Genomic DNA, 25960 nt, shown 5'->3' on the forward strand with positions numbered 1-25960 from the left:
GTATATTACGCTATTATTTGTACCAAAAATTTCCAGCACCCCAATGGTTTATTGCCAATGGATCCTGTCAAAGGAGACGCAAAGATGGCCTTCTCCATAATTCTGACCATGTGTCCAAAACGTCTGGTGCCATCTGATTTCTTTAAGAAAGCCTACTTGATCATTTCGGATCGGGGGGAGGGGTAGATACATTTTGGCATATAGCTTTAAGTCTTTAAGAAGTGAGGTAAGTAATCACAAATGGAAGTATGAAATGTAAATCCCTCCCACATACAAACCCTTCCATGTTCATTGTGCACATTTATCTAACAGATATACGTCATTAACATTTTAACCTCATTCCCAATAACCTTCTCTGGAGGATGAATATCATTGGTATCAAATGCGTTGGTCATGTCCCAGCCATTAACAAAGCTGACATTGAGGTCTTTGAAGACTATTTCCATTATTAAATAGTGTACAGAAGCATGAAAATCACTCATTGTTTCAAAATCTTTCTTCATGGGGCTTGTGTTCTCGGTCTTAATTATCACTTTGGTTTCCGGGCTTCTAAGGAACAGACGCTCTAAAGCCCGCCGTATATTATAGAGTCTCTTAATGAAGTAATAGACGGGGTAGGCTCTGAAATGCACTCCAATGTTCAGTACGATCACAGTTCTCTTATCACCTCTTATTAAGTCGATTTCACGAGCAATGGTGCGCTCCTCTTTCCATGATTGATACGAGCCAGTAATAAAAGGGTAGGTGTGCCTCTTCCAAGACATTTTCATATTTCGCTCTAAGTCCAGGTTTAAAAGTTGGCGTGACCAATTATCGTCATAAAGACTGAATGGTTTGAGTGCTGTAATAAAATAGATAGATGGATGTTAGTTAATTGGCTTCCAACTTTAATACATTCAATAGAAAATACAGTAAGCCTCTGAGTGGCCTGCAATATTAAAATCCCAGAAAACCCCTTTAACCTTATCGAGATGTTGTGAGATGCTGCAAGGCATCCCAGAAATATTGATGCACATATTTATAGGGAGGAATGGTCTAACATTCTTCCTCAATGATGTGCAAATATAATTTGTAGGGCTCACTTACTTTTTCTCCCAGCACTGTGGATATTTACTCAATATCCTCAATAAAAGACATGTTTGCTTACAGTAGATTGTATTTGTCTGTAATTGTGACTTCAGGCCACATTTTGGTAATAATCAATGCAGAATTCCAGGTAAGGGATCGCTATGTCTTGCAGCTGTATATTTTTGAGGACCACTTGAGAGGGCAGATAACATTTTCTTGGTAGTATAATGTAGGGGGCACATGAGAAGGGCAGAATGAGGAGGAAAGAGTGTGGTACAGGAAGGAGGTAAAGAATCCTGTTTGTACACTTGGGAAAGGAGTCAGGAACCGGACTTATAGGGGTGGTATAAGGTGGGTGAGGACCTTTCTGCTGTGGAGAAAGAAGAACATTTTTGCCCATCTGCCTATATAAGAACACAATGCATAAATAGAAAGCACATGTACTGCATTTAGAATGCAATTCTATGTCATAGCAGCATGGGTAGGAGGAAATTGGGCAATTATAGTGGCAGTTTAATCTCCTCATACTGATGTAAAATTGAGAGATTAGCCAACATATCCTACTGTAAAGGACATGTCTGAGCCCAAGCACCGCGCCAAGGTTAGTTTGGGACCTAACGCCAAACCTACCTGTGCGCTATGGGCAATACCAGGAGCCAGTGGGCAAAGATGGAAATAAAGGCACATTCAGACTAGGAGATTTTACACCTCCAAACAATTCTATATATAAACTAAAAATTGGCGTGGTGATGAAAAGCAGGAAGTGCTCAACCCCATATGCAATGGTGCATCTATACCGGGGGGGGGGGGGGGGGGGGGCAGATCCTGCACTTGTGGTCCACTGCTAATGGCAATCCCCAGCAAAACTGCATACAATGGAGGATGCCAGCAGCGGACCACAAGTACCACAATAGATATTCTACACAGGATAGCAAATGTGTGGATGTGATAAACAATCAAACAAAATAACAATAACTTATACAAAGACAGGTGCACTCTGTGGTCTTACTAAACCCTCATACTGATGTAAAATTTAGAGATTAGCCAACATATCCTACTGTGGAGGACATGTCTGAGCCCGAGCACCGTGCCAAGGTTTCTCAAGTAGCTCGGGACCTAACGCTAAACCTACCTGTGCCGTATGGGCAATACCAGGAGCCAGTGGGCAAATTACAGGAGCGCAAGGTCTGACTCAAAGCAAACTCCCAGTTACCTCCAGCATGCATCCATGCTTAAAATGGGAGGAGGGAGAGAGCTCTGAGCCCCACCCAAGACTGGCTGATATAGCCCAGGCCTCACATATGCACCACTGCATATGGGGTTGGGCACTTCCTGCTTTTCATCACCACACCAATTTGTAGTTTGCAGTTTAATCTCCCCCACCGTTGGAGTGGTATTTGACACTGGGGTTACCCAGGTTGGCTGGTATTCCTGCTGGAAGGATTTCCAGGAAGGGATTTTTGGTCTCCAACTAAGGTGTCCTTTGTTAAGGTAAAATATGGCTAACGATAAAGTAGAAGACCTTGTCAATGTCCGGATGCGGACCCGTCTCACAAATGCATTGCAAGAACGGATCCGTCTCTCCGCATGTCATATGGACAACTGATCCGGAATTTTGGACGGAGAGATGGAGAGAATACCGCAGCAAGACATCCTGATGCATCCTGAACTGATTTCCATTCAGAATGCATGGGGATGAAACTGATCAGTTCTTTTCAGGTATTGAGCCCCTATGACAGAACACAGTGCCAGAAAAGAAAAACGCTAGTGTGAAAATACCCTAACTTAGAGACAGCATGCGGTTACCGTAGCTCTCATGCGCTGCAATGCTACGCCAGAGCGTTGTGCTATTTCCTGGTCGGCTGGTGGTCAGGACTGTGTCTCATCTCGCCTTAGTAATGACTGTGTCTCATCTTGCCCTAGATTCAAGTCTGTGAAATCTAGAAGTCAAGGTATTATTTGATATTATTGGAATTCTTTTTACCTTTTTGTTATAAGAAAAACTTACTTTTTCTTTTGCTCTCAATGTAGTAAAACCATTGCTTGACAGTTGAATCTCCAAACATGTAAATAAACTTCCCCCGCATGCACCTGTCCAGTTCTTCCAGGCTTTCGTAGGGCAGTACACTGCATCCCTTTGGATACCACACATTCTTCATAGCATATCCACTGGGATATTCCAGCTTCATTCCAGTTGTGCACATTTTATAAACTGAAGTATTGCCTGTTAAAATAAAATTAACAGTGTCGTGATTGTGATCAGCTATATTTATATTTATAAAAAACAGGTTGCTTTAACTTGTCACTTTGATGCAGCATTGTTTTGCATCTCTGAAGGCATTGACAGAGAGAGAAAGTTGCCCAGATTTACTAATGTGTCTGCGACAAAAATCTGCCTAAAAGCGGCACGAATTGGAGCATCTGTAGTACCCCGGAGTGGGGCACTACCATTTTGTCACCTGACTATTGTTTCCAAAGTCTAGTGATGTATTCTATCCATATATTTATTTCCAGGTCCTCTCATTCAAATATTCCAGGTCATCTCACTCAGTTATTTCAGCAAACCACCCCTGGGGAACGATGGCCTGAGGTAGGACCACCGTGACACAAGGACGCTACACTAGGCCACATGATACCACTTGCAGACCTCAACATAAATATACTGGGGCTCCCTGGGGCGTACATTGCACATCTAGGGTTTCTGTACTTTTTCCCAGCATGCTTGACAAGGGGCAGAGCTTTGTGGGTCTAAAATACACCATTTAGTGCCAAATTTGAGCCACAATTCTGCTGTAAAAATCTTTCTCAAAATCTCGACTCCAATCAGGCAATCAGAATAACTCCTTGGATCAACAACTTCCCCAGAAATCTAGTAACTATAACCTGTAATATTATTACACTCCAGAAATACATCCAGGCCCCTCTTGAACTCTTTTAGTGAACTCACCATCACCACCTCCTCAGGCAGAGAGTTCCATAGTCTCACTGCTAGGTCTTATTGTGTCGGATTACTTGATTCCCACCTATGGTCTGGAGCCATTGGTGAGTCGACCGGTTGAAAGGCCATGAGAGATCTGGAGCTGAGGAGCTGGACGTTGGTGACCTGAGAGAAGTGAAGGCAGGCCATGTGGTTAGGTGATCTTCCTGAAGATAGTGTCAGAAGTGGAGGAGAATTGGAGTAAGGAGCAGAGAGCTGGTGGGGAGGTGAGGGTGTGTAAAACTGATGCGGAGTGGAGCTGGAGTCGTGGGGGCTATGTGCCGTGAAAGAGACCTGAAGCCGCAGGCTCCGGAGCAGTAGTCACATTTTACTCCGAAATAAAGACAAAATCATTTTGATAAATTAGGGCCAAAGACTTCAGATTTTGGAATGGCGTATTTTTGACTTAGAAGTTGCAATCCTTCTATAATGTATTTGTGGTCATGGCTACGGCCAAGAGATATCCGAAGAACCCTAGGGAGAGCAACAACGGGAACAACCTAACCCAGCTAGGTGTGTCTTAGCTAACCTGACTAAATGGCTTGTTGTGTGCCCTAAGCCATGATCGTGGGTAGGCCTATAAGTGGGCATACCCTGTGGAAATGAGAAGATAAGGGAGGGAGGGTGGGGCACCTAAGAACCCACGCCTGTGAGTGAGGCTGTGGCTCGTATATGAAGAGCCTCCGCCCCTCCCACAAATGCAGGCTGAATAATCAGCCTTACCAACTTGTGGTCATAAGAAGAATAAATATAGGGCGGCTCACTAGAGCCCAAAATATGGAATGAGGTGCTCTATCCAAACAAAGCGTACCCAACGCTTGTATGTGGGGAATTTATATAAGAAGTATAGGGATGGCACTCTGATCATAGGTAGTGCATGGAAAAAAGTATTTTATTAATAGATAGCTGATTGCTGATAGTGTATACAAATATAAAAGGTTGTCTAGATAAAATTGGTAAATAGGTTGATAATACTAATAAATATCCTAGGTCTAGAATGGTGTCCTCCTAGATGTATAAAATGTACACAGCATAAATAAAGTACTAATTAAGTAAATCCTAGGTCTAAAATAGCGTCCTCCTAGAATTATGAAATGTAAAATATACACGGTATCAATGCATAAAACATAAATGGAAAAGGTAAGAAGAAAAAGTAAAAATGAAAAAATGAGAAAAAATGATAATAAAAATATCCAATTGGATGGTGATGATAAAAGTCAGATAAACCTACTGACGGTAGGTGCAGATATCAAGTCTAAAATGCTGTCACAAGAGGAGTGATATACGTGAGAGGTGGGGGCACCCCTTTTGGGGGAGATGGTAATATTGAGTTCAATCTGAATTTGCCCACTTTGTTTCAAATAAATATGGTATTCACCTCCGATTGTAATTGTTTGTTTTCACAGATATCCAACAATAGTTTTGTAATAAGGTACTGCTATTCTAGCAGGTACGTTACCCTCCTGTGGATTAGAGGTAGGCTGGTGAGCTGCTCCTGGTGGGCGGGTGGCGTCCACGTGTGTTGTTCCCGCTCGAACTCTCTGTTCCCGCTTTCGGAGCAGTATGCTCTGCTGCTGTAGCTGTTCGTCACTTCCGGTGACGTCACTTGCGCTCGCTGGCTCTCCCGCTCGATTCTCATCGGCGTTGCACGTGGTGTCCGATGGCGGGAATAAACGGCTGCGGCTTTTCAAAAGTAAAGGATGCTCCGGAGCTCTCGAGGTTTTGTTGGGATCCTTATGGTTTTGGCTAGCTTGGTATGAGTATGGCTACCTCAAATTACCCCATACGCGTTTCGGAGCTTACTGCTCCTTCATCAGTGGGAATGGGTAGCCTATTTTCTTTGTTCTATATATATGGTCCTGATTGGATCCAATTGCGGTTTCGGGGGCGTGGTTATGGACCTTAATTCTTGGTGTTTAGTAACACTTGTCCTGGCTTTGCAGGTGAAATGGATGGGATTCAGATATAACACTGTGATATACATGAAGAAGCGGACAAGATACGGCCATATTGTGCCACAATGACTGGGTCATGATGGTTGTATTTTTTAGACAAAAATAGAATAAAATTAGAATACACTTGAAATTCAAATTAAAATACATAAAGTCTGTGTGTCTCCGTGTGTTTCTGTACACTTGATATAAATGTGGATATCCATGTATCATCAACTTATAAAAGAGTACCTATATTATAATAAAATATGAGTGCAAATATAGATATAAGTGCACATATAGAAACTATAAATTTGGGATAATGACATCGATGTCGGACATATTGTAGGCTTGAATATATTGTACTAGAGATGGGTACCAAATATTATAGTCCCCTAGTTACGTGAATACCCCCTCAAAGGGCATTTAGGGATCTGGGTGCTCTTCAATCGGATACATGTTGATTTTATTGGAGAGACATCTGTCTGTATTGTGGTATATGGGTATATTTAAAATTCTTGATATAGTAAAATTCTCACCAATACAGTACACCAATGTCTCATCCAGCATGGAGGCAGGGCAGAATGCTGGATGTAGTGTGCGATCACATTTGCATTTTCCGTTTGTATATGTATTTCGCCATAGTGATATGCACCTACATACGGGTTGTGCGGACTCAACCCCCCACATTTTTTCTTTGTAGTTTGTATTGGAGGCGTGGCGATCTCCTTTGAGTCATGCACACCTGACCAGTCAATCTGTCCTGGAGGCTGGTTTTAAAGTCAGTATAAAACTGAGTCTGCTTATATAGAACCTACCAGTAGCCATTTGGCTCCAGGAGAAGTATATGGTGGGCTCAGCATGCATGTTGGTACTTGCATCCCTGGATCCGATGAAAGCTGTAATGGCACCGGACGGGGTTAAAAGCAGAGTGTGCTTGGCTTGCATGCTGACCTGCATTCCCTGGACTTTATGTGGCTGTCATGGCCCATAAACAGGTAGGAACAAGTGTTAGGGACCACTCAAATGAGACGACCTTGACGCGGTGAGTGGCTTATTACGCTTTGGCCAAAATGTACACCAATGTCTCATCCAGCATGGAGGCAGGGCAGAATGCTGGATGTAGTGTGCGATCACATTTGCATTTTCCGTTTGTATATGTACAAGGCCAGAAGGAGACCTACAACCCATCTTGTGGATGACAAGGCCAGAGGCATGATGCTCAATATTGCGGATACTGCCCCAAAGCGGAATGGAGGACCGGGAATACGTTGTGAAATGAATCATGAAAACCAAATGAACCTTGTAAAGTTTTGGTTCTACGGAGTACTGGCAATGCCCTAGCCTCAGGAGATGGTGGGACCAAAACCTAACTGCCTAGACTATGCAAGAATGAGGGCCAAAAAGAACTATGTAGATAGGAAGAGAATCCTTGAATAGTTCCCCAGACAACAGCTATCTGCTAGCCGTGGTCCACAAGTTATTCTACTGTGTGCCCCTGAGAATTGTTTTAACGCTTGAGACGAGAAGACCGACCTACTATCTGAATTTTCTACCATGAGGAAATGCTGAACTTTGTCCAAAACCCGATTCAATGTGGTTGTAGGGAGTCTAAGGTTAGTGCGGAAAGAAGCTACAAAGCCATAATATACAAGATTCTGTCTATGCCCTCCCATGAGTGAGGGAATGCAATTGCAATGAAGCTACCGGCGAAAATGAATTCCTGGTCGTGGTAAAAAGGCAAAGACTTTGCACGGTGACCTGGTTGGCAAGATATGATCGACTACGATCAGAGACTGAAATGCTAGAGGGAATTATCCTACTTGTTCCTCCTCTGGCAGGACCTGAACGAAAGCATGAACAATTAAAGCAAGACGAAATATCTGCGTAAGACATGACAATGATGCTGTAGGGCGAACCGGACCAGTTTGCGGTCAAAACATAAAGTGAGCGATCAACATGGATTATTAGGAAATTAGGGAAGCAGGTATGTATGTGATACATACGGGCCAAATCAGCCCAGATGCACAGATGGACAACCAACCAGGCAATCAGCCCAGCAGGACTGAAAACAGTCATCAGGCCCCCGAAGCCATGGGGCCGAAGCCGTCATCGGGCCCCCGAAGCCATGGGGCCGAGAATTCTTTATATATTTTATAGCCGGCTTGATAATTCCTAGCCGTGTTGGAGGAGAGGGAGAGGGAATGTTGTACTAGGTTCCTGGCGTGAAAAAGGAGGGACTCTAATCCATCACCCGGGAATTGAAGGCTGGGAGAGGGGACCCCGCTTCTGGCATCACCTGGAAAAAAAAAAAGGGATGACCCAGAAATACTGCACCACGTAGCCCGGTGAAAGACCGACCTGGCAGTGCCAGGAAAAAGTAAACCAGGAAGGGACAGGCATGGGTGAGACGAGTGTGAAAGAGTAGGTGGGCCTGTGCGGATCATGGATAGGAGGCTAAGCCTTGACTGATCCGCCGACAGCGGGAGACCCTGGAAAAAACCCGGAATAGTAGACATGCAGGGAGACCAGACCTGAACGTACCAGGCAGAGAAGGAAGAACAGGGCCTGGACGGACCCGGGGTAATGATACATAAAAAAATAAACCGAACGTACCCGTTCCCAGGAGAACAAAATCTAGTCGAGTCAGAAGGAGGAATAACTGAGGAGATGACAGCCTGGACGATCCAGGAGACAGAGGCAGGTATGAGCCTGGGCGATCCAGCAGACAGAGGCAGGTATGAGCCTGGGCGATCCAGCAGACAGAGGCAGGTATGAGCCTGGGCGATCCAGGAGACAGAGGCAGGTATGAGCCTGGGCGATCCAGGAGACAGAGGCAGGTATGAGCCTGGGCGATCCAGGAGACAGAGGCAGGTATGAGCCTGGGCGATCCAAGAGACAGAGGCAGGTATGAGCCTGGGCGATCCAAGAGACAGAGGCAGGTATGAGCCTGGGTGATCCAGGAGACAGAGGCAGGTATGAGCCTGGGCGATCCAGGAGACAGAGGCAGGTATGAGCCTGGGCGATCCAGGAGACAGAGGCAGGTATGAGCCTGGGCGATCCAGGAGACAGAGGCAGGTACGAGCCTGGGCGATCCAGGAGGCAGGTACGAGCCTGGGTGATCCAGGAGACAGAGGTAGGTACGAGCCTGGGCGATCCAGGAGACAGAGGTAGGTACGAGCCTGGGCGATCCAGTGGGAAACAGGAAAAAACATAGCATATGAATAAATGAACACACACATACAGAACGGCCCTGCTACCACTACATATCAGTACAGATGACGGCAGGCAAATGATCAGCTTGCAGTGACTGTGCATAGTGTCTAGGCTGAAGCTGTGTGTTTCCAACCCAGGTGAGTCGTATTCATGTAAAACACAGGCCAGCATGCGCTCCAACGTGAGGATTTTTGCCCTGTATGACCAGCTCCTAGCAACCACAACAAGGAATAGAGGAGCTGGTTTAGCTGCAAGCCACTATCAAGAGCGATGTCAGTGTGTGTGAACCTGATCTGCAAAATGCCGCTGTAGGAAGCATAGAGGAACCGGGAGGAGCTAGCACCGGTAAGTTTGGGCAGCAATGACACAGTACTAACCAGGACACCACCTTTAATTCAAAACACACAAGTCCGGCAGTGGTTCTCAACATGCCTTCTACGCTGGAACGCACGCCGACCCCGCGACCGGAAGCAGGGAAACACATGAGCGCTGATCGGAGCACCCTGTGGAGAAGATGGACTGAGGGAAGGAGCTTACCCGTCCTGGAGGTGTACAAGCGGCGGATGACTTGGAATGCAGTAGTGAAAGCAAGTTTTTTTTTTTTTTTTTTAAAGGAGACCAGTCTGAGTGAATATGAACCAGGATTAAAGAAGACCAAAAAAAAAAAAAAAATTCTACCTGAGGTGAACAGAAAAGTAGGCCTATGGGATGTAACAGACCACGAGGAAAGGAACGTAAGCCTGAAAAGAACGCAGTTATGTTTGTCAGGAGAGAGGTACCAGAACGGTGGGTGCAGACTGCCCCGGTGAGATTATTGAGTAAAACCATGACGTAGCAATGAACAGGAGAATGCAGCTTTGAGTGGAAGCAGAGTACAACACATGATGTAACGACAGATGGGGCTTTGGATGTGAGTGGTACCTAAAAAACATGGTATGGGCGCAGCTCTGAGTATGGGAATGGAGTATAGGACAAGATATAAAAGCAGACATGCGGACGCAGCTTTGGATGTGAACGGAATATTAACTTGATGTGACAGCAGACATGGAAAGAACCTGTAGTAGCATAGGACGTGTGAACGCAGCTCTGGGTGCGAGTAGAGTAAATCTGATATATCAATAGATGGATGAATGCAACTCTGGTCGAGGATGGAGTGAAAAAATGATTTGACAGCGTAGTGTGAATGCACCTCTGGGTGTGGCCGAGAATGAAATTGGTAGAACAGAAGCTCTAAATGTGAGTGGAGCATAAACATGATGTAACAGTGAAAGTTAATGCAGCTCTGAAACAAGCCTGGTATGAACATGTTGTGACAGCGGACGTGTAAACACAGCTCTCACACTGAGCAGAGCAAACATGGTATACCAGTCGACGCATGAACGCAGCTCTGGTTGTGAGTGGAGCAAGGTGTGAACACCAGGGTGGTGCGTCCCGAGAATAAAAATGGAGTAACAGTAGCAGCTATGGCTGTAAGCCGAGTATACAACATGTAATACCAGGCGTGTAATACGGATCTGGCTGTCGGCTGGGTATGGAATGAGATGTAACAGCCAACAGGTGATCGCAGCTTGAATGTGAGACCAATCTGAGTGAATACGAACCAAGAGTAGGAAAGTGCAGGACAGTAAGGACGTGCGGATGCAGCATAAAGACATGAAATAAAAGCCGAAAGTGTAAATGCCGCTCAGGATAACAGCAGAGCATGAAAGTGCGGCAGGGATTTAAGTACATGGAGCAGTGAAACACGTGAAGTCTAAGGATGATGGTAGCGGGGGGAGGGGGAGACACATGGCAAGGAACAGCTACAGCAAGAGGCCTAAACAATAAACGCTGCGTCCGATCTCCAAACATGATGTCACGTGCAGCCCGGGTAACTCTTCCTTTACAGCAAACCGGCTGAAGTAACTTTTCATACTAGATGAACAAAGCGAAGTGAAACTTGTAAGATTTATAGGAACTAACTCCTATTACCAACAAACAAAGTTGAAAAGAAATAGAAGTATTTAGCCCCAACGAGCAAACCTGAGGTAGCAGATTCTGAGGCGAAGCCTCCCGTTCGCTAGCAAAGTCGGTTCCGACCAGGGCTGGCGCCACCAGTAAGGCGAATTAGGCAGTCGCCTAGGGCGCCCGTTGCGGTAAAAAAAAAAAAAGTTGCTTATATAAGTTCGGGCGGCCGGCGGCGCCCCTCATGCTGCGCCGCCTGAGCGGCTGAGTCTGAGCGCTTGCCACTCTAAAGAATCCTGCCTGCGCCTGCTGTTGTTAATGTAGCGTGGCCGAGCTCTGTTCGGTCTGCGGTACAGGAGCTTTTGTTTCCTGTACCCGGCCGGACTGACAGGAAGTGCTCACTTAGTGTGCACTTCCTGTCAGTCCGGCCGGGTACAGGAAACAAATGCTCCTGTACCGCGGATCGAACAGTGCTCGGCCACGCTACACTAGAGGTGGGGGGTAGAATGAAAGTGACAAGGGGGAGGGGGGGGGTGGAAATAATGAGAGTGACAAGGGAGAGGGGGGGTGGAATAATGTGAGCGACAAGGGAGAGGGGGGGTGGAAATAATGAGAGTGACAAGGGAGAGGGGGGGTGGAATAATGAGAGTGACAAGGGAGAGGGGGGGTGGAATAATGTGAGCGACAAGGGAGAGGGGGGGTGGAAATAATGAGAGTGACAAGGGAGGGGGGGAAATAATGAGAGTGACAAGGGGGGGGGGAATGATGAGAGTGACAAGGGAGAGGGGGGTGGAATAATGAGAGTGACAAGGGAGGGGGGTGGAATAATGTGAGTGACAAGGGAGGGGGGGGAATAATGAGAGTGACAAGGGAGGGGGGGGAAATAATGAGAGTGACAAGGGAGGGGGGGGAAATAATGAGAGTGACAAGGGAGGGGGGGGAATAATGAGAGTGACAAGGGGGGGAAATAATGAGAGTGACAAGGGAGGGGGGGGAAATAATGAGAGTGACAAGCGAGGGGGGGTGGGATAATGAGAGTGACAAGGGAGAGGGGGGGTGGAAATAATGTGAGTGACAAGGGGGGGTGGAATAATGTGAGTGACAAGGGAGAGGGGGAGGAATAATGAGAGTGACAAGGGAGGGGCGGGAGAGAGTAACAAAGGAGGGAGGGGGGGGGGGAAGAGAGTGACAAGAGAGTCCCCAGAGCCAGACTGCAGCCAGAGACCAGATCATCTTATTGTCCTTATTGTAGACAATGCAATATATTTATTATTTAATTGTTTAGTTATTAATACTACATTGGAAACTAATTTACCTCACATTTAGGGTCCATTCACACATCCGTGTGTGTTTTGCGGATCCACAAAACACGGACAGCGGCAATGTGCGTTCCGCACTTTGCGGACCGCACATTGCCGGCACTATTGCGGACAAGAATAGGACATGTTCTATTTTTTTCAGGATCGGAATTGCGGATCCGGATCGGGGCCGCACATAGAAATGTATGGGTCCGCAATTCCGTTCCACAAAAAGAGACGGCTACAAGAAGCTGGATTAACCCTAAGGGAAACATAGCAGTTCTTTTAGTTTAAAAGCTGAGAAAGGGGTGGAACATGATATGGGCAGATCATATGATAAGGGGGGGGGGGGGGGGGGGCGGCAATTTTTATCTTGTCTAGGGCGGCAAAAATCCTTGCACCGGCTCTGATTCCGACCGGCCAGGAGAGACGGCCCCGGCCCAACCTACTTACATAGTATGGCGCGTGCATGCTACGGTAGCAGAGAGCAAAATAACAAGCTCCATGCTGCAAAGAAAGACTCCTACCACCAGAGAAGCTAGTTTGCTAATGACACCCAGCGGCTGCTGTGCACCTGAGAACCCACACCTGTGAGTGCGGCTGTGGCTCGTATATGAAGAGCCTCCGCCCCTCCCACAAATGCAGGCTGACTAATCAGCCTTACCAACTTGTTCATATGAAAAAATTAACAGAATGTGCAATTTGATAAGGAGTCCACAAATAATTGGACAAGGCTGGATATGAATACTATAGAAAACTGCTAACGATCAACACTTAAGGCTATAGTTTAAAGCATCTGCATTGGAGGCTCTGTTAGGGCCTTTGTTGCAGAGTAGAAATGGGCTAGCGGTTCGCCCGGCGGTCGTTTCGTGGCGATCTTTGCTCAGTCGCGGTTCGCCGAACGGGCGAACATATGGCGATGTCCGCTGGCGCCATATTCTTTTACATTGTGAAGAACTTTGACCCATGACACATCCATCAGGTGGTACAGGACAGCCAATCGAGACATTTCAGCACATGGACACACCCCGTACCTTATAAATAAACCTGATCTGGCCGCCATTTTACATTCAGTATTTTGCCAGTGTAGGGAGAGGTTGCTGTGTGGAGCAGGGACATGCTGTTAGGGACACCAAACGCTAGCTAATAGGTCCACAAAAGTCCTTTTAAGGACTGGTATAGGTGTGCAATCGATAGGTCTGACTTACAGTGGGGTGTAATATACTTATAATATACTTTCTAACATAGAAAGTATATTATAGTGCATTTGTATTGTGCAGCAGTTGTGTGCGGTTCTGCTGAGATACCCCAGCTACACAGACGGACAAACGCTATTGGAACAAATAATTTCTACTGGTGTAATATACCAGTTGACCCCCAAAAAAGTGATTGAAGCAGGGGTGTTATATACCAAGAATATACTTTTTATATAGTGCAGTTGGGTAGTGCAGCATTTGTTTGCGGTTTTGCTGCGTTACCACATCTACAGATAGTGACAAACGACATTGGCACAATTAATTTCTAATAATAATTTTTAAGGCCCGTACTCCTGTGGCCTAAAATAAAAATTTTCTAGCCTCCAACAGGGCAGATTTCTGAGAATTTCCCTTTAAGACACATAAAAATGTCCCCTGATTAAGATACATATTTTTTGTTGGAATTTTTGTCATTGACCCCCCTCTAGTATGTCACTCTCCATGTTGTGGGACTATTTGTACACTTCTACTAAGTATTTGGTGGCTGCAAATATGAGCTGAAGGTTTTTCAGGTTCGCTTGCTATTAATGTGAATGGGGCCCGCCACGACTTTGCGGTTCGTGAACATTTAATCTTGTTCGCGCGATCGCGTTCGCGAACCGTCCTGGCCGATGTTCGTCCATCACTATTGCAGAGTCCATTAAAAATAACAAAAAAATGTCTTGCATGTGCAGACCTCATTATAGTCGGCACCGTTTGGTTCAATTATGTGCCGCATTCTTCCGTTATTTTAGCTGTTCTGCTCTGTTATAGGCTAGCTAGCTCCTGTGGGAACCCAGCCTTACAAGTTTTTTTTAGCTTTACATGTTGCTGGACATGTACTTACCATTGTTGCAGCGTGATACATTAATTTGCTGAAAATCTTTTGGAATTTCAACTCTGATATTGGACCTTGAAATGAACACAAATTAAATTGTTTTATTTTAGTATTCAGAAGGCAATTAAAGGAAAATACTACAATCACTGAAGACATCATAAAGTAGTGGCAAACATATTGCAATGGCTAATGTTTGGAGGTTAGGCAAAACTTACTGTTCAGTCCCTGCAACGCATGTAGTAGAAGAGTTGCACAATGTCAAAAAGAGTCCGACTTATTTATGAGCTCCCGTTCCCTCCACCCACCTGCCACTGATTGTTTTATTCTAGGGAAAGACTTCAACAGGTGGACGTGGACAGCGGGAGCACATGAATGAACTAAATTGTGATTACTCCACAATGAGCACGAGTGCCGATCCCCAGACCTCTGCAATTCTCCTAAGTAATCGATGTGAACTAGGCTAGTGAGGAGGCACAAACATCTTCTCCTGCTCCAAGGTTCTTTAGGGCCACAGAATCAGCAAAACTGTGAGGAACACTGCTCCAAGCAAACTGAAGGCCTAAGACAATGGATATTGTTTGCAGCTACGTTGCTACATTCAGTGGGGTACACACAAACAAAATCTTCACAGATCCTGATGCAGGTGAGGGAGAATATGTTAAGACACCCGTCACCATAGCATAGCTCAGGCAAACCTAAAAGTCTGTATTTACTAAGTGGACGTTGGTGCCAGTTCATAGCTGTAGCAAAGAGAAATTAGGAGAGAGAAGGACTTCCCTAGAGTGATATACTCTGCCATCTTCCTATAGTCTGCCATCTTGCCTGCAACCATACCTCATCAGACATTTCACCTTGTTCAGACACGTTTGTGTCACGTACCTGGGGCCTGGGATGACCTAAGGAACGTATCGCAAACAGGGCACAGACAAAAACAGACCAGGGACAAACAGAGTAGTTTATTACACATGTAATAAATGAACATGACAGTACTGAAAAGCAGGTTAGGCAATAGTGGTAGAACTACCACAGAACCAAGTGCACCGGCAAACCAGAGGCAAACCCCAGGAGGGCGATGAGCCAGGGAGCCCTGTTCTTCGCAGAGCCCCTGGTGGTGGGGATGAACTGGGCCGAGGGCTCACTGGTCGCACCTCCAGGAAGGTCCCGGTACACTTGGCCGCTATCTCCAAAGAACCACAGACACCAGACTGGAACCCGACCAAACACAGGACATGGATCAGATGACAAACGGGAACTAGCACACAAGCAGATGCATGGACCCCATGCGGAACGAAAGTATAGCGGTCTCAGGTAGTGCTGCACACAGACTAGATGTCCTCCCTCCGGAGAACCCAGGAGCCCTCTCACGAAGGCAGGACATACACAGGACAGGAACAGAAGCAGTAAGGCACTGCAGGCAAGACATGGAACAGACTGGATCAGAAGCAGTAGGCACTGCCAGGCTATCAGACACAGTTAGAGCACTGCTAGGCTAAACATGGAACAGAGTGGATCCAGTCACAGAAGAACAGGCAAGGCATGGACAAGGATATGACGACACCAACACAGAACAGGTACAGAAGATCAGACAAGGCAAAAACATCAATGCTTTACCAGGCGACACCACACAGAAGGGCAGATGGCAAAACCCCCTGAGTCAACAGCAAGGGGCTACACCCAGCAAGGCAAAAGACAGACTGACTCCAACCCCACAGCTCACAGGTAGATATAGCTGCATAAGGAGGGCACCTGATAAGCCACACCCAGGAAGAGACCAGGGGAAGTTAACCCCACCAGAACCAGGAGTACCAGAAGCACAGAACATACAATCACAAGTGCCAGTTCACACCAGACACAGAATGCTGCAGCCAGCATGCCCCAAACAACAACCAGCATACACAGGACAACTGTAGCCAGTAGGAGATTACAGGAAGCCAGCCTACACAGCTAGGAGTGACAGAACCACACAGTGATACAAACAGAAATGCATCCATACTCAGACAATGTTCACACACAAGGCCGCAGCCAGCACGCATCGCAGAACGATCATACATGGAAACACCGACAGCCAGTACACAAAGTGCATGCAGCCAGCCTGCACGGCACCGGAGACAGGAAAGACAGAGATATGGACATGGAAAGCCACAAACACAGGCAAAGTTCACACAAGACACCGCAGCCAGCATGCAGCCCCAAGCAACCAGCATACACATGAGTCAGCCTGCAGCTAGTACGCGAGAGGGCATGCAGCCAGCATACACGGCCACAACTGTCACAGTGAACCGCACCATGACAGTTTGTTGTTGTTCTATTGCTGCCTGATTCATTTACACCACCTTTTCAATGCACCGAACACCAGGGAGCGACGGCCTGAGGGAGTGCACTGTGACACAACATCTCACCAGGACCACTACCAATCCCATCCTCTACATCCGCTCTTCAGGAGCTTGGTGCGCAAGGACCTGTGGCAAGAGTTTATTATTCCCTTCCTGGTGAAAGAGGAGTTTGGGCATAGGCTAAAGGCATTGTGTCTGTAACAGAGGTCACTGACCAGAGTAAAGCTGCCCACCTGTAGCAGGAAACATAAATTGCTTGCTGCACCACAAGGAGAACCACTGATACTGCTGCTGGCCATGTTCACTGTTGATAATGCAGCGAGCCCCAGAGAGAGTCGGTGTAGAGCAAGGGAGTGGTAATGGCCCTGATGTAGTGTAGTTGTGTCACAGTGTCCTACCTCAGGAGATTGCTCCCTGGCATCTGTTGCTGTGAAAGTTATAGCACTGAAGAATGAGGCCAAAGTTGAATGTAACAAAGTCCTTTTTACTAAGTGCAATGTGGAATTAAAAAATACTGTACATACAGTAGCAACAGGCTTTAGTGCAATTCTTCTCTGGCACCAGCAAGGATATAGAGGCAGGTTGGTTGGTGGCAATTCAGCATTTAGGTGATACTGTCCTAGTGATTGGTGAGGAGGGTGTCTAAACTGACCCTTATGTAGTGTAGTTGTGTCATTGTGTCCTACCTCCGTCTGCCACTCCCTGGGGTCTGTTGCAGTGAAAGTCGTAGCACTTAAAGGGAACCTGTCATCTGGATTTTGGGTATAGAGCTGAGGACATGGGTTGCTAGATGGCCGCTAGCACATCCGCAATACCCAGTCCCCATAGCTCTGTGTGCTTTTATTGTGTCAAAAAACCGATTTGATACATATGCAAATTAACCTGAGATGGGAAAATAATAGCATTCTGAATACAGAATGCATAGTACAATAGCGCTGGAGGGGTTAAAAAAATAAATAAAAAAATTTAACTCACCTTAATCCACTTGCTCGCGCAGCCGGCATCTCTTCTGTCTTCATCTTAGCTGTGTGCAGGAACAGGACCTGTGGTGACGTCACTCCGGTCATCACATGATCCATCACCATGGTAAAAGATCATGTGATGGATCATGTGATGACCGGAGTGACTTCACCACAGGTCCTGTTCCGGCAATCAGCAAAGAAGGAGACAGAAGAGAATTCGGGCTGCGCGAGCAAGTAGACTAAGGTGAGTTTAATTATTATTATTATTTTTTTAACCCCTCCAGCCCTATTGTACTATGCATTCTGTATTCCGAATGCTATTATTTTCCCTTATAACCATGTTATAAGGGAAAATAATAATGATCGGGTCTCCATCCCGATCGTCTCCTAGCAACCGTGCGTGAAAATCGCACCGCATCCGCACTTGCTTGCGGATGCTTGCGATTTTCACTCAACCCCATTCATTTCTATGGGGCCTGCGTTACGTGAAAAACGCACAAAGAGGAGCATGCTGCGATTTTCACGCAACGCACAAGTGATGCGTGAAAATCACTGCTCATGTGCACAGCCCCATAGAAATGAATGGGTCCGGATTCAGTGCGGGTGCAATGCGTTCACCTCCCGCATTGCACCTGTGCGGAAAACTCGCCCGTGTGAAAGGGGCCTTAGACTGCCCACAATAAAAGGCCACGTCATAGCTATTGAAGACATAATACAACCAGATCCGTTCATGATGGATGCATGCAGTTGTATTATTGTAACGGAAGCGTTTTTGCAGATCCATGACGGATCCGCAAAAAACGCTAGCATGAAAGTAGCCTTAGTAATGTACTCTCTAAAGAAATCTGTAACAGGAGTAGGAGCAATACAGTTTGTGTCCTCTCCATAGGAACTCTCTCTCCTGGCTGGTGGCAGGACCTGCCCTCTCCTACCAAGAGTGAAGGAACAGGGCAGTTAACCTTGTTCCTGCCAACCTTTGCCATGCCTTCCCTGCTGATAGTAATAGCCAGGAAACAACCACTGAAATACAATGCATTACAATAAACAATTTGTAGTACCCCCATGTCTGGGGTATTACAATAACATTTTCTAAGACTGTATCTCTCTCCATGGGAGGAACAGGCTTATGTACAGCAATTATTTGGGTGTTGAGTTTGCTCTTGACTTAGTGTTTTACATATACTGTATATACAATCAGCTGGACTTTGTTCCTAATTTAGCCACGCTGTTACACTGCCTTTTCCAGTAAAGTTGAATGTTTTGCCGAGAGAGAATTGTGTCTGCCATATATCTGTTGCAACCTTTCCCATGCTACACTAAACTATTGCAGTTATAGGGAACCACCCAGTGGATTTTAAATTCTATATATATATATATATATATATATACACTCACCTAAAGAATTATTAGGAACACCTGTTCTATTTCTCATTAATGCAATTATCTAGTCAACCAATCACATGGCAGTTGCTTCAATGCATTTAGGGGGGTGGTCCTGGTCAAGACAATCTCCAGAACTCCAAACTGAATGTCAGAATGGGAAAGAAAGGTGATTTAAGCAATTTTGAGCGTGGCATGGTTGTTGGTGCCAGACGGGCCGGTCTGAGTATTTCACAATCTGCTCAGTTACTGGGATTTTTACGCACAACCATTTCTAGGGTTTACAAAGAATGGTGTGAAAAGGGAAAAACATCCAGTATGCGGCAGTCCTGTGGGCAAAAATGCCTTGTGGATGCTAGAGGTCAGAGGAGAATGGGCCGACTGATTCAAGCTGATAGAAGAGCAACGTTGACTGAAATAACCACTCGTTACAACCGAGGTATGCAGCAAAGCATTTGTGAAGCCACAACACGCACAACCTTGAGACGGATGGGCTACAACAGCAGAAGACCCCACCGGGTACCACTCATATCCACTACAAATAGGAAAAAGAGGCTACAATTTGCACAAGCTCACCAAAATTGGACTGTTGAAGACTGGAAAAATGTTGCCTGGTCTGGTGAGTCTCGATTTCTGTTGAGACATTCAAATGGTAGAGTCCGAATTTGGCGTAAACAGAATGAGAACATGTATCCATCCTCTGATGGCTACTTGCAGCAGGATAAGGCACCATGTCACAAAGCTCGAATCATTTCAAATTGGTTTCTTGAACATGACAATGAGTTCACTGTACTAAAATGGCCCCCACAGTCACCAGATCTCAACCCAATAGAGCATCTTTGGGATGTGGTGGAACGGGAGCTTCGTGCCCTGGATGTGCATCCCTCAAATCTCCATCAACTGCAAGATGCTATCCTATCAATATGGGCCAACATTTCTAAAGAATGCCATCAGCACCTTGTTGAATCAATGCCATGTAGAATTAAGGCAGTTCTGAAAGCAAAAGGGTGTCCAACACCGTATTAGTATGGTGTTCCTAATAATTCTTTAGGTGAGTGTATATATATATATATATATATATATATGTAAAAAAGGAAGGCAGCACTCCAGAAGTTATTGAAGAAAAACGGTGATTTATTAACCCATCTGTCACAAATAAATAACTTCTGGAGTGCTGCCTTCCTTTTTTACCTAAAGATAATTAATGGGACCTTGGTCGTCGGTCTTCTGGAGGATTTTTTTGCACCCACATCTGCTGTCTGTGTGCTGCTCTTCACTCTTTTTGTGTTTTATATATATATATTTTCCAGAAAAAGAACATATAAGGTACAACCCTTGATGCAATTAGAATAAGCAAGAAGAGATGATCTGAGTGAAATCACAGCAGCAAAAAATCCCTTTGAAATGGAGTTTAAAGCTTAAATATGGGCACCTTTAGCATGAAAAATTTATTTTCTACCTTTGCGAGTGGCAGTTAAAGAACATTGCACTAAAGTTCTGTCTGCAACCATCACTCCTTCGTCATGCTCTGACCTCTGATATTCCATTTATAACCTGCACCTAGTTTCAGATTTTTTTCAAGAGTAAATGTGCCTTCCAGTAATACATGTTGGTTCTGTGTATCCAGGATGCTGCTTTCTTCCCCTGAAAACTGCCTTGTCTGTGCTTTCCTCTCTATCTACAACCGGTATGATCTCATCTCTTCGAATGCTTTACCACTCTGATCTTCCATGTGCAACCTCCTACTACTCCCTGCTGCTATGTGAATGTGAGAGGAAAGTGTAATTACACTGCACCGCCGCTACAAGACAGATGGCAAGAGCCCCACGGCCTCTTCAACCAGCTGATTTGGCCAGGTCCGGGAGTTGCATTCCTACAGATCTAATATTGATGAGCTATCCTAAGGATAGATCATTAATATTCTGAAACTGCACAACCCCTTTAATACAATTTCTGCAAGAGATACTTTGACTATACAGTTCCAGTCAAAAGTTTGGATATACCTTTTCATTCCATGTTTTTTCTTGTTTTTTCTTTTGTTTTGTTTTTTACAGATTTGTAGATTTATATTGAAGACATGAAAATTATGAAGGAACATATAGAATTAAGTACCAACTAAAATAGTGCTAAACCTGAATTTGTTTTATATTTTAGGTTCTTTATAGTAGACCCCACAGCATCAGTAGCCAACAAATTGCTCAGCATCCCTGGAAACTCATCCCTGGAAATCCTCATTCAAGACTGTTGGAAAACCATTCATTTCATGTCTTCAATATAAATCTACAATGTAGAAAATAATATAAAAAATAAATAAAACTCAATTTAATGAAAAGGTGTGTCCAAGAGGGGTACTGAATGTGTAACTGTATCCCACGCAACCACAGACAATCTTAATTTTCTAAAGTCATGCACTTACTTGTTAAATAAGCTCTTCTCAACTGTAGTGAGCAATGACTTGTCATTTCTCCGCCAGCTCCTTACTTCACTGAGAGAGTCACAACTAAAATTCTGAGGTTTGACACAATAAAAATATTCTTCATCTCGTATATCTTTATACTCACACAGTTCTTGCTTTTTGTCCAGTTCAAATCCACATTCCACCTCACTCTGTCCTTGTGGTTTTATGAACTTGCCCAAATGGTCTACATAGCCATGCCATTTATTGCTAAAAGTCCACAAAGCTGATACCCCTTCACTCGGATGCATTAGAAGCACCTCAATATTAACTTTACCTTCCCAGAAAAGGATGAAATGGACATGATAGGTACCATTGTTGAAATCCTCAATCCTTCCTGAAGCCCCTGCTTCAAGCTCTGGTGTTGATATCCTTGCTCTTAAAAAGTCTCCTCCATAGGTTTTCTTCTTCCCTGAATAATCAAACACATCCACCTGAACGGTTACGTGGTCTCCAACGCAATAGCTGTTCTTTGGATGTTTCAGGTAGACCTTGCTATTTTTGGCGCTAGTTGTATTTGATCGATCAGTGACCTTTCTCCTGGGAATCCTTTGATCTATCTGAGTAAATATTTTGTTTATTATCATTTCAATTTTGGATACAGGTTGGATCGTTGGATTTGACAACACCATGGGGATTGCTGGTCTGAGGCACTGTGAAGAAGTCAAACATTTTAGATTTAGGTAGCTCATGTGTTTACCAAATCCTTTGATTGTCCAAAAACATTTTACTGCAATCATTTTAAATTAATTTACTTTACAAAATAAATGTACAGAATAAAAATGTATATATTTACGTGGTGCTTTAGAACTAAAAATGATCGATATTCCTTTTTATATTATTATCACATTACATTCAATTTTATCTTGAGTTGGAAACAAAGGAGGATGATGATAAGCATTTTGAGCACCATAATTAAAGGAAAAGCCAGGCCTGCCAGCATTCTATAAATATATAGTGTATGATCTTTATATAAACTAATAACACATCTAATATACAATGAAACATGAGGTGTTTAGCAATTATATTTTGATAAAAAAATATCTGTGCCCATCCACCTCAGCAAGGTGACCTCAGTATGGATGAGAACCTACTCTAATACCTATATCTATGCTGTCCATGAGCGTCTAAATTCAAGGAGAGCAGAATCCACCTATATACTGTCGCTGCTACAATTGTTACCTCCATGGGTCAGCAGGCGATGACCTGTTGCATCAGTCTGCACCAGCCAACCTTCCCAGGGCAGGAAGAGCAGACGAAGCTATACATATCATGATTATTAAAAACAGGGAAGGATGGGTCATTAATAGCAACCAACATAAAGGCAGCCACACCTAGAGATACAGTTGCAAGAAAAAGTATGTGAACCCTTTGGAATTATATGGATTTCTGCACAAATTGGTCATAAAATGTGATCTGATCTTCATCTAAGTCACAACAATAGACAATCACAGTCTGCTTAAACTAATGACACACAAAGAATTAAATGTTACCATGTTTTTATTGAACAAACCATGTAAACATTCACAGTGCAGGTGGAAAAAGTATGTGAACCCTTGGATTTAATAACTGGTTGAAACTCCTTTGGCAGCAATAACTTCAACCAAATGTTTCCTGTAGTTGCAGATCAGACATGTACAACGGTCAGGAGTAATTCTTGACCATTCCTCTTTACAGAACTGTTTCAGTTCAGCAATATTCTTGGGATGTCTGATGTGGATCGCTTTCTTGAGGTCATGCCACAGCATCTCAATCGGGTTGAGGTCAGGACTGACTGGGCCACTCCAGAAGGCGTATTTTCTTCTGTTTAAGCCATTCTGTTGTTGATTTACTTCTATGCTTTGGGTCGTTGTCCTGTTGCAACACCCACCTTCTGTTGAGCTTCAGCTGGTGGACAGATGGCCTAAAGTTCTCCTGAAAAATGTCTTGATAAACTTGGGAATAAATTTTTCCTTCGATGATAGCAATCCGTCCAGGCCCTAATGCAGTAAAGCAGCCCCAAACCATGATGCCCCCACCACCATATGTCACAGTTGTGATGAGGTTTTGATGTTGGTGTGCTGTGCCTCTTTTTCTCCACACATAGTGTTGTGTGTTTCTTCCAAACAACTCAACTTTGGTTTCATCTGTCCACAGAATATTTTGCCAGTACTGCTGTGGAACATCCAGGTGCTCTTGTGCAAACTGTAAACGTGCAGCAATGTTTTTTTTGGACAGCAGTGGCTTCCTCTGTGGTATCCTCCCATGAAATCCATTATTGTTTAGTGTTTTACGTATCGTAGATTCGCTAACAGGGATGTTAGCATATGCCAGAGACTTTTGTAAGTCTTTAGCTGACACTCTAGGATTCTTCTTCACCTTATTGAGCAGTCTGCGCTGTGCTCTTGCAGTCATCTTTACAGGACGGCCACTCCTAGGGAGAGTAGCAACAGTGCTGAACTTTCTCCATTTATAGACAACTTGTCTTACCGTGGACTGATGAACAGCAAGGCTTTTGGAGATACTTTTATAACCCTTTCCAGCTTTATGCAAGTCAACAATTCTTAATCATAGGTCTTCTGAGAGCTCTTTTGTGCGAGGCATCATTCACATCAGGCAATGCTTCTTGTGAAAAGCAAACCCAGAACTGGTGTGTGTTTTTTATAGGGCAGGGCAGCTGTAACCAACACCTCCAATCTCATCTCATTGATTGGAATCCAGTTGGCTGACACCTCACTCCAATTAGCTTTTGGAGATGTCATTAGTCTAGGGGTTCACATACTTTTTCCACCTGCACTGTGAATGTTTACATGGTGTGTACAATAAAAATATGGTAACATTTAATTCTTTGTGTGTTATTAGTTTAAGCAGACTGTGATTGTCTATTGTTGTGACTTAGATGAAGATCAGATCACATTTTATGACCAATTTGTGCAAAAATCCATATTATTCCAAAGGGTTCACATACTTTTTCTTGCAACTGTACATGCTGCAAAATAAAAAAACAGGAACAAAATTAGACAGTATATCCTGCAGATGAATACGCAGGTGCACATAGTCAGAATTAAAGGCTATGTACACCTTCAGAGGCAGGTTTTGTTTATGACTGCATTGTACCCATTTTGGGCTAAAAATTATTTTTACGCTGCCTGGCTCAGGTGGCGCAATGATGATTACGTCATCGTGCCACCTGTGCTGGACTTTGACTGGGCCTGGAACCTACCAGAGTTAACTGCACTGAGGACAGCAATACATAATCAGTGGTGTAACCCCTATAGCTACACCAGTGCCTTGGTATTCATAACTAAGAGAACATAACACATGTACTAATATAAAAAGATACACTATGAATAGTTATATCTATACACAACAAATGTTCGACAGATATGTAGGTGTAGTCTAGTTCTGTCCAGACATGTGCCAGCAAATCCTTGGATGTGGACTTTACTTTTTGAGTGATGCATCATCTCAGTGGCTGGGGGGACAGATACACTGAGTTCTTGATGTAGCCCCATTATTCTGGGTCACTGCAAAGGACAGTTTTGTCAGGTAGGATTTTCGTCAATATTAGCTAATAAGAGTCACTGCATAAATAGACTATTAAAATAAAATAACAAGAATTGTTTATTCTGGCATGGCAAAGCCAACGTTTCGGTAGAGTTTTATTCAGCTATCAGCGAACATACAACTGGAAATCAGGAGCAGCACCATCCTGCTGATAGACTACATTCCTCAATCGGTGGCATAAGCCATCCCCTTAACATTTCCAAATAGTAGTTGCCAGTGACAGTATCCTCGGCAAAAAAAAAAGGACTGTAGACTTTTTGCCTGCTCATTGCACAGAACACATTTACTTTGGGTGAGTCCCTTATGTTCTCAATAAGAGCACTTGGGTTTTTTAAGTCCCAGATTGGAACGTTGCAGTGTGATTGACCTTCCAACTGAGGTGAGAGTTAGCCTCATCGTTGAACACCAGTCTGTCAGGGAATTCGTCCTCTTCCAATCGGCCCTGAAAGCCAATACCCAAGTCATGGCATTTCAGTTTGTCCTCTAGTTTCAGCTCCTGGAGACTTTGTACTCTGTGTGGCTTACAACGCAGATGTTTTTGTAAGATATGCCATACCATGGTTTGTGGCACTTTGTAGCTCCATACTAGTCAGCCTGGTTGACTTTCTAGGGCTATGCTCGTACATGGCTCGACTTCTGTTCATTGTCTCTTCCAAAGTCTTTGGGTGAGCTGGACTTTTCCCATGACTTAAATAGCCTGTGGTTTCGAATTGCTTCACCCAATGCACAATGTGCGGAACACATTTACCAAACTTATTCCGAAAATTTGGCTGTAGA

The 25960-nt window shown here is 44.5% G+C and overlaps 1 protein-coding gene across 1 annotated transcript; it reads right to left on the reverse strand.

Annotated features, from left to right (window-relative positions):
- Positions 1 to 305: 305 nt before the first annotated feature.
- LOC120987930 (NXPE family member 1-like) lies at positions 306 to 25742 on the reverse strand. Its single transcript, XM_040415919.1, has 5 exons — positions 25653 to 25742; positions 21599 to 22239; positions 14517 to 14581; positions 3077 to 3292; positions 306 to 841 (listed from the first exon to the last, which is right to left on the reverse strand). The coding sequence occupies exons 1-5, from the start codon at positions 25740 to 25742 to the stop codon at positions 306 to 308; spliced, it is 1548 nt and encodes a 515-aa protein (XP_040271853.1).
- Between the last annotated feature and the right edge of the window lie 218 nt (positions 25743 to 25960).

The sequence above is a fragment of the Bufo bufo genome, chromosome 1, assembly GCF_905171765.1.
Source record: "Bufo bufo chromosome 1, aBufBuf1.1, whole genome shotgun sequence".
NCBI classification, from domain to species: domain Eukaryota; kingdom Metazoa; phylum Chordata; class Amphibia; order Anura; family Bufonidae; genus Bufo; species Bufo bufo.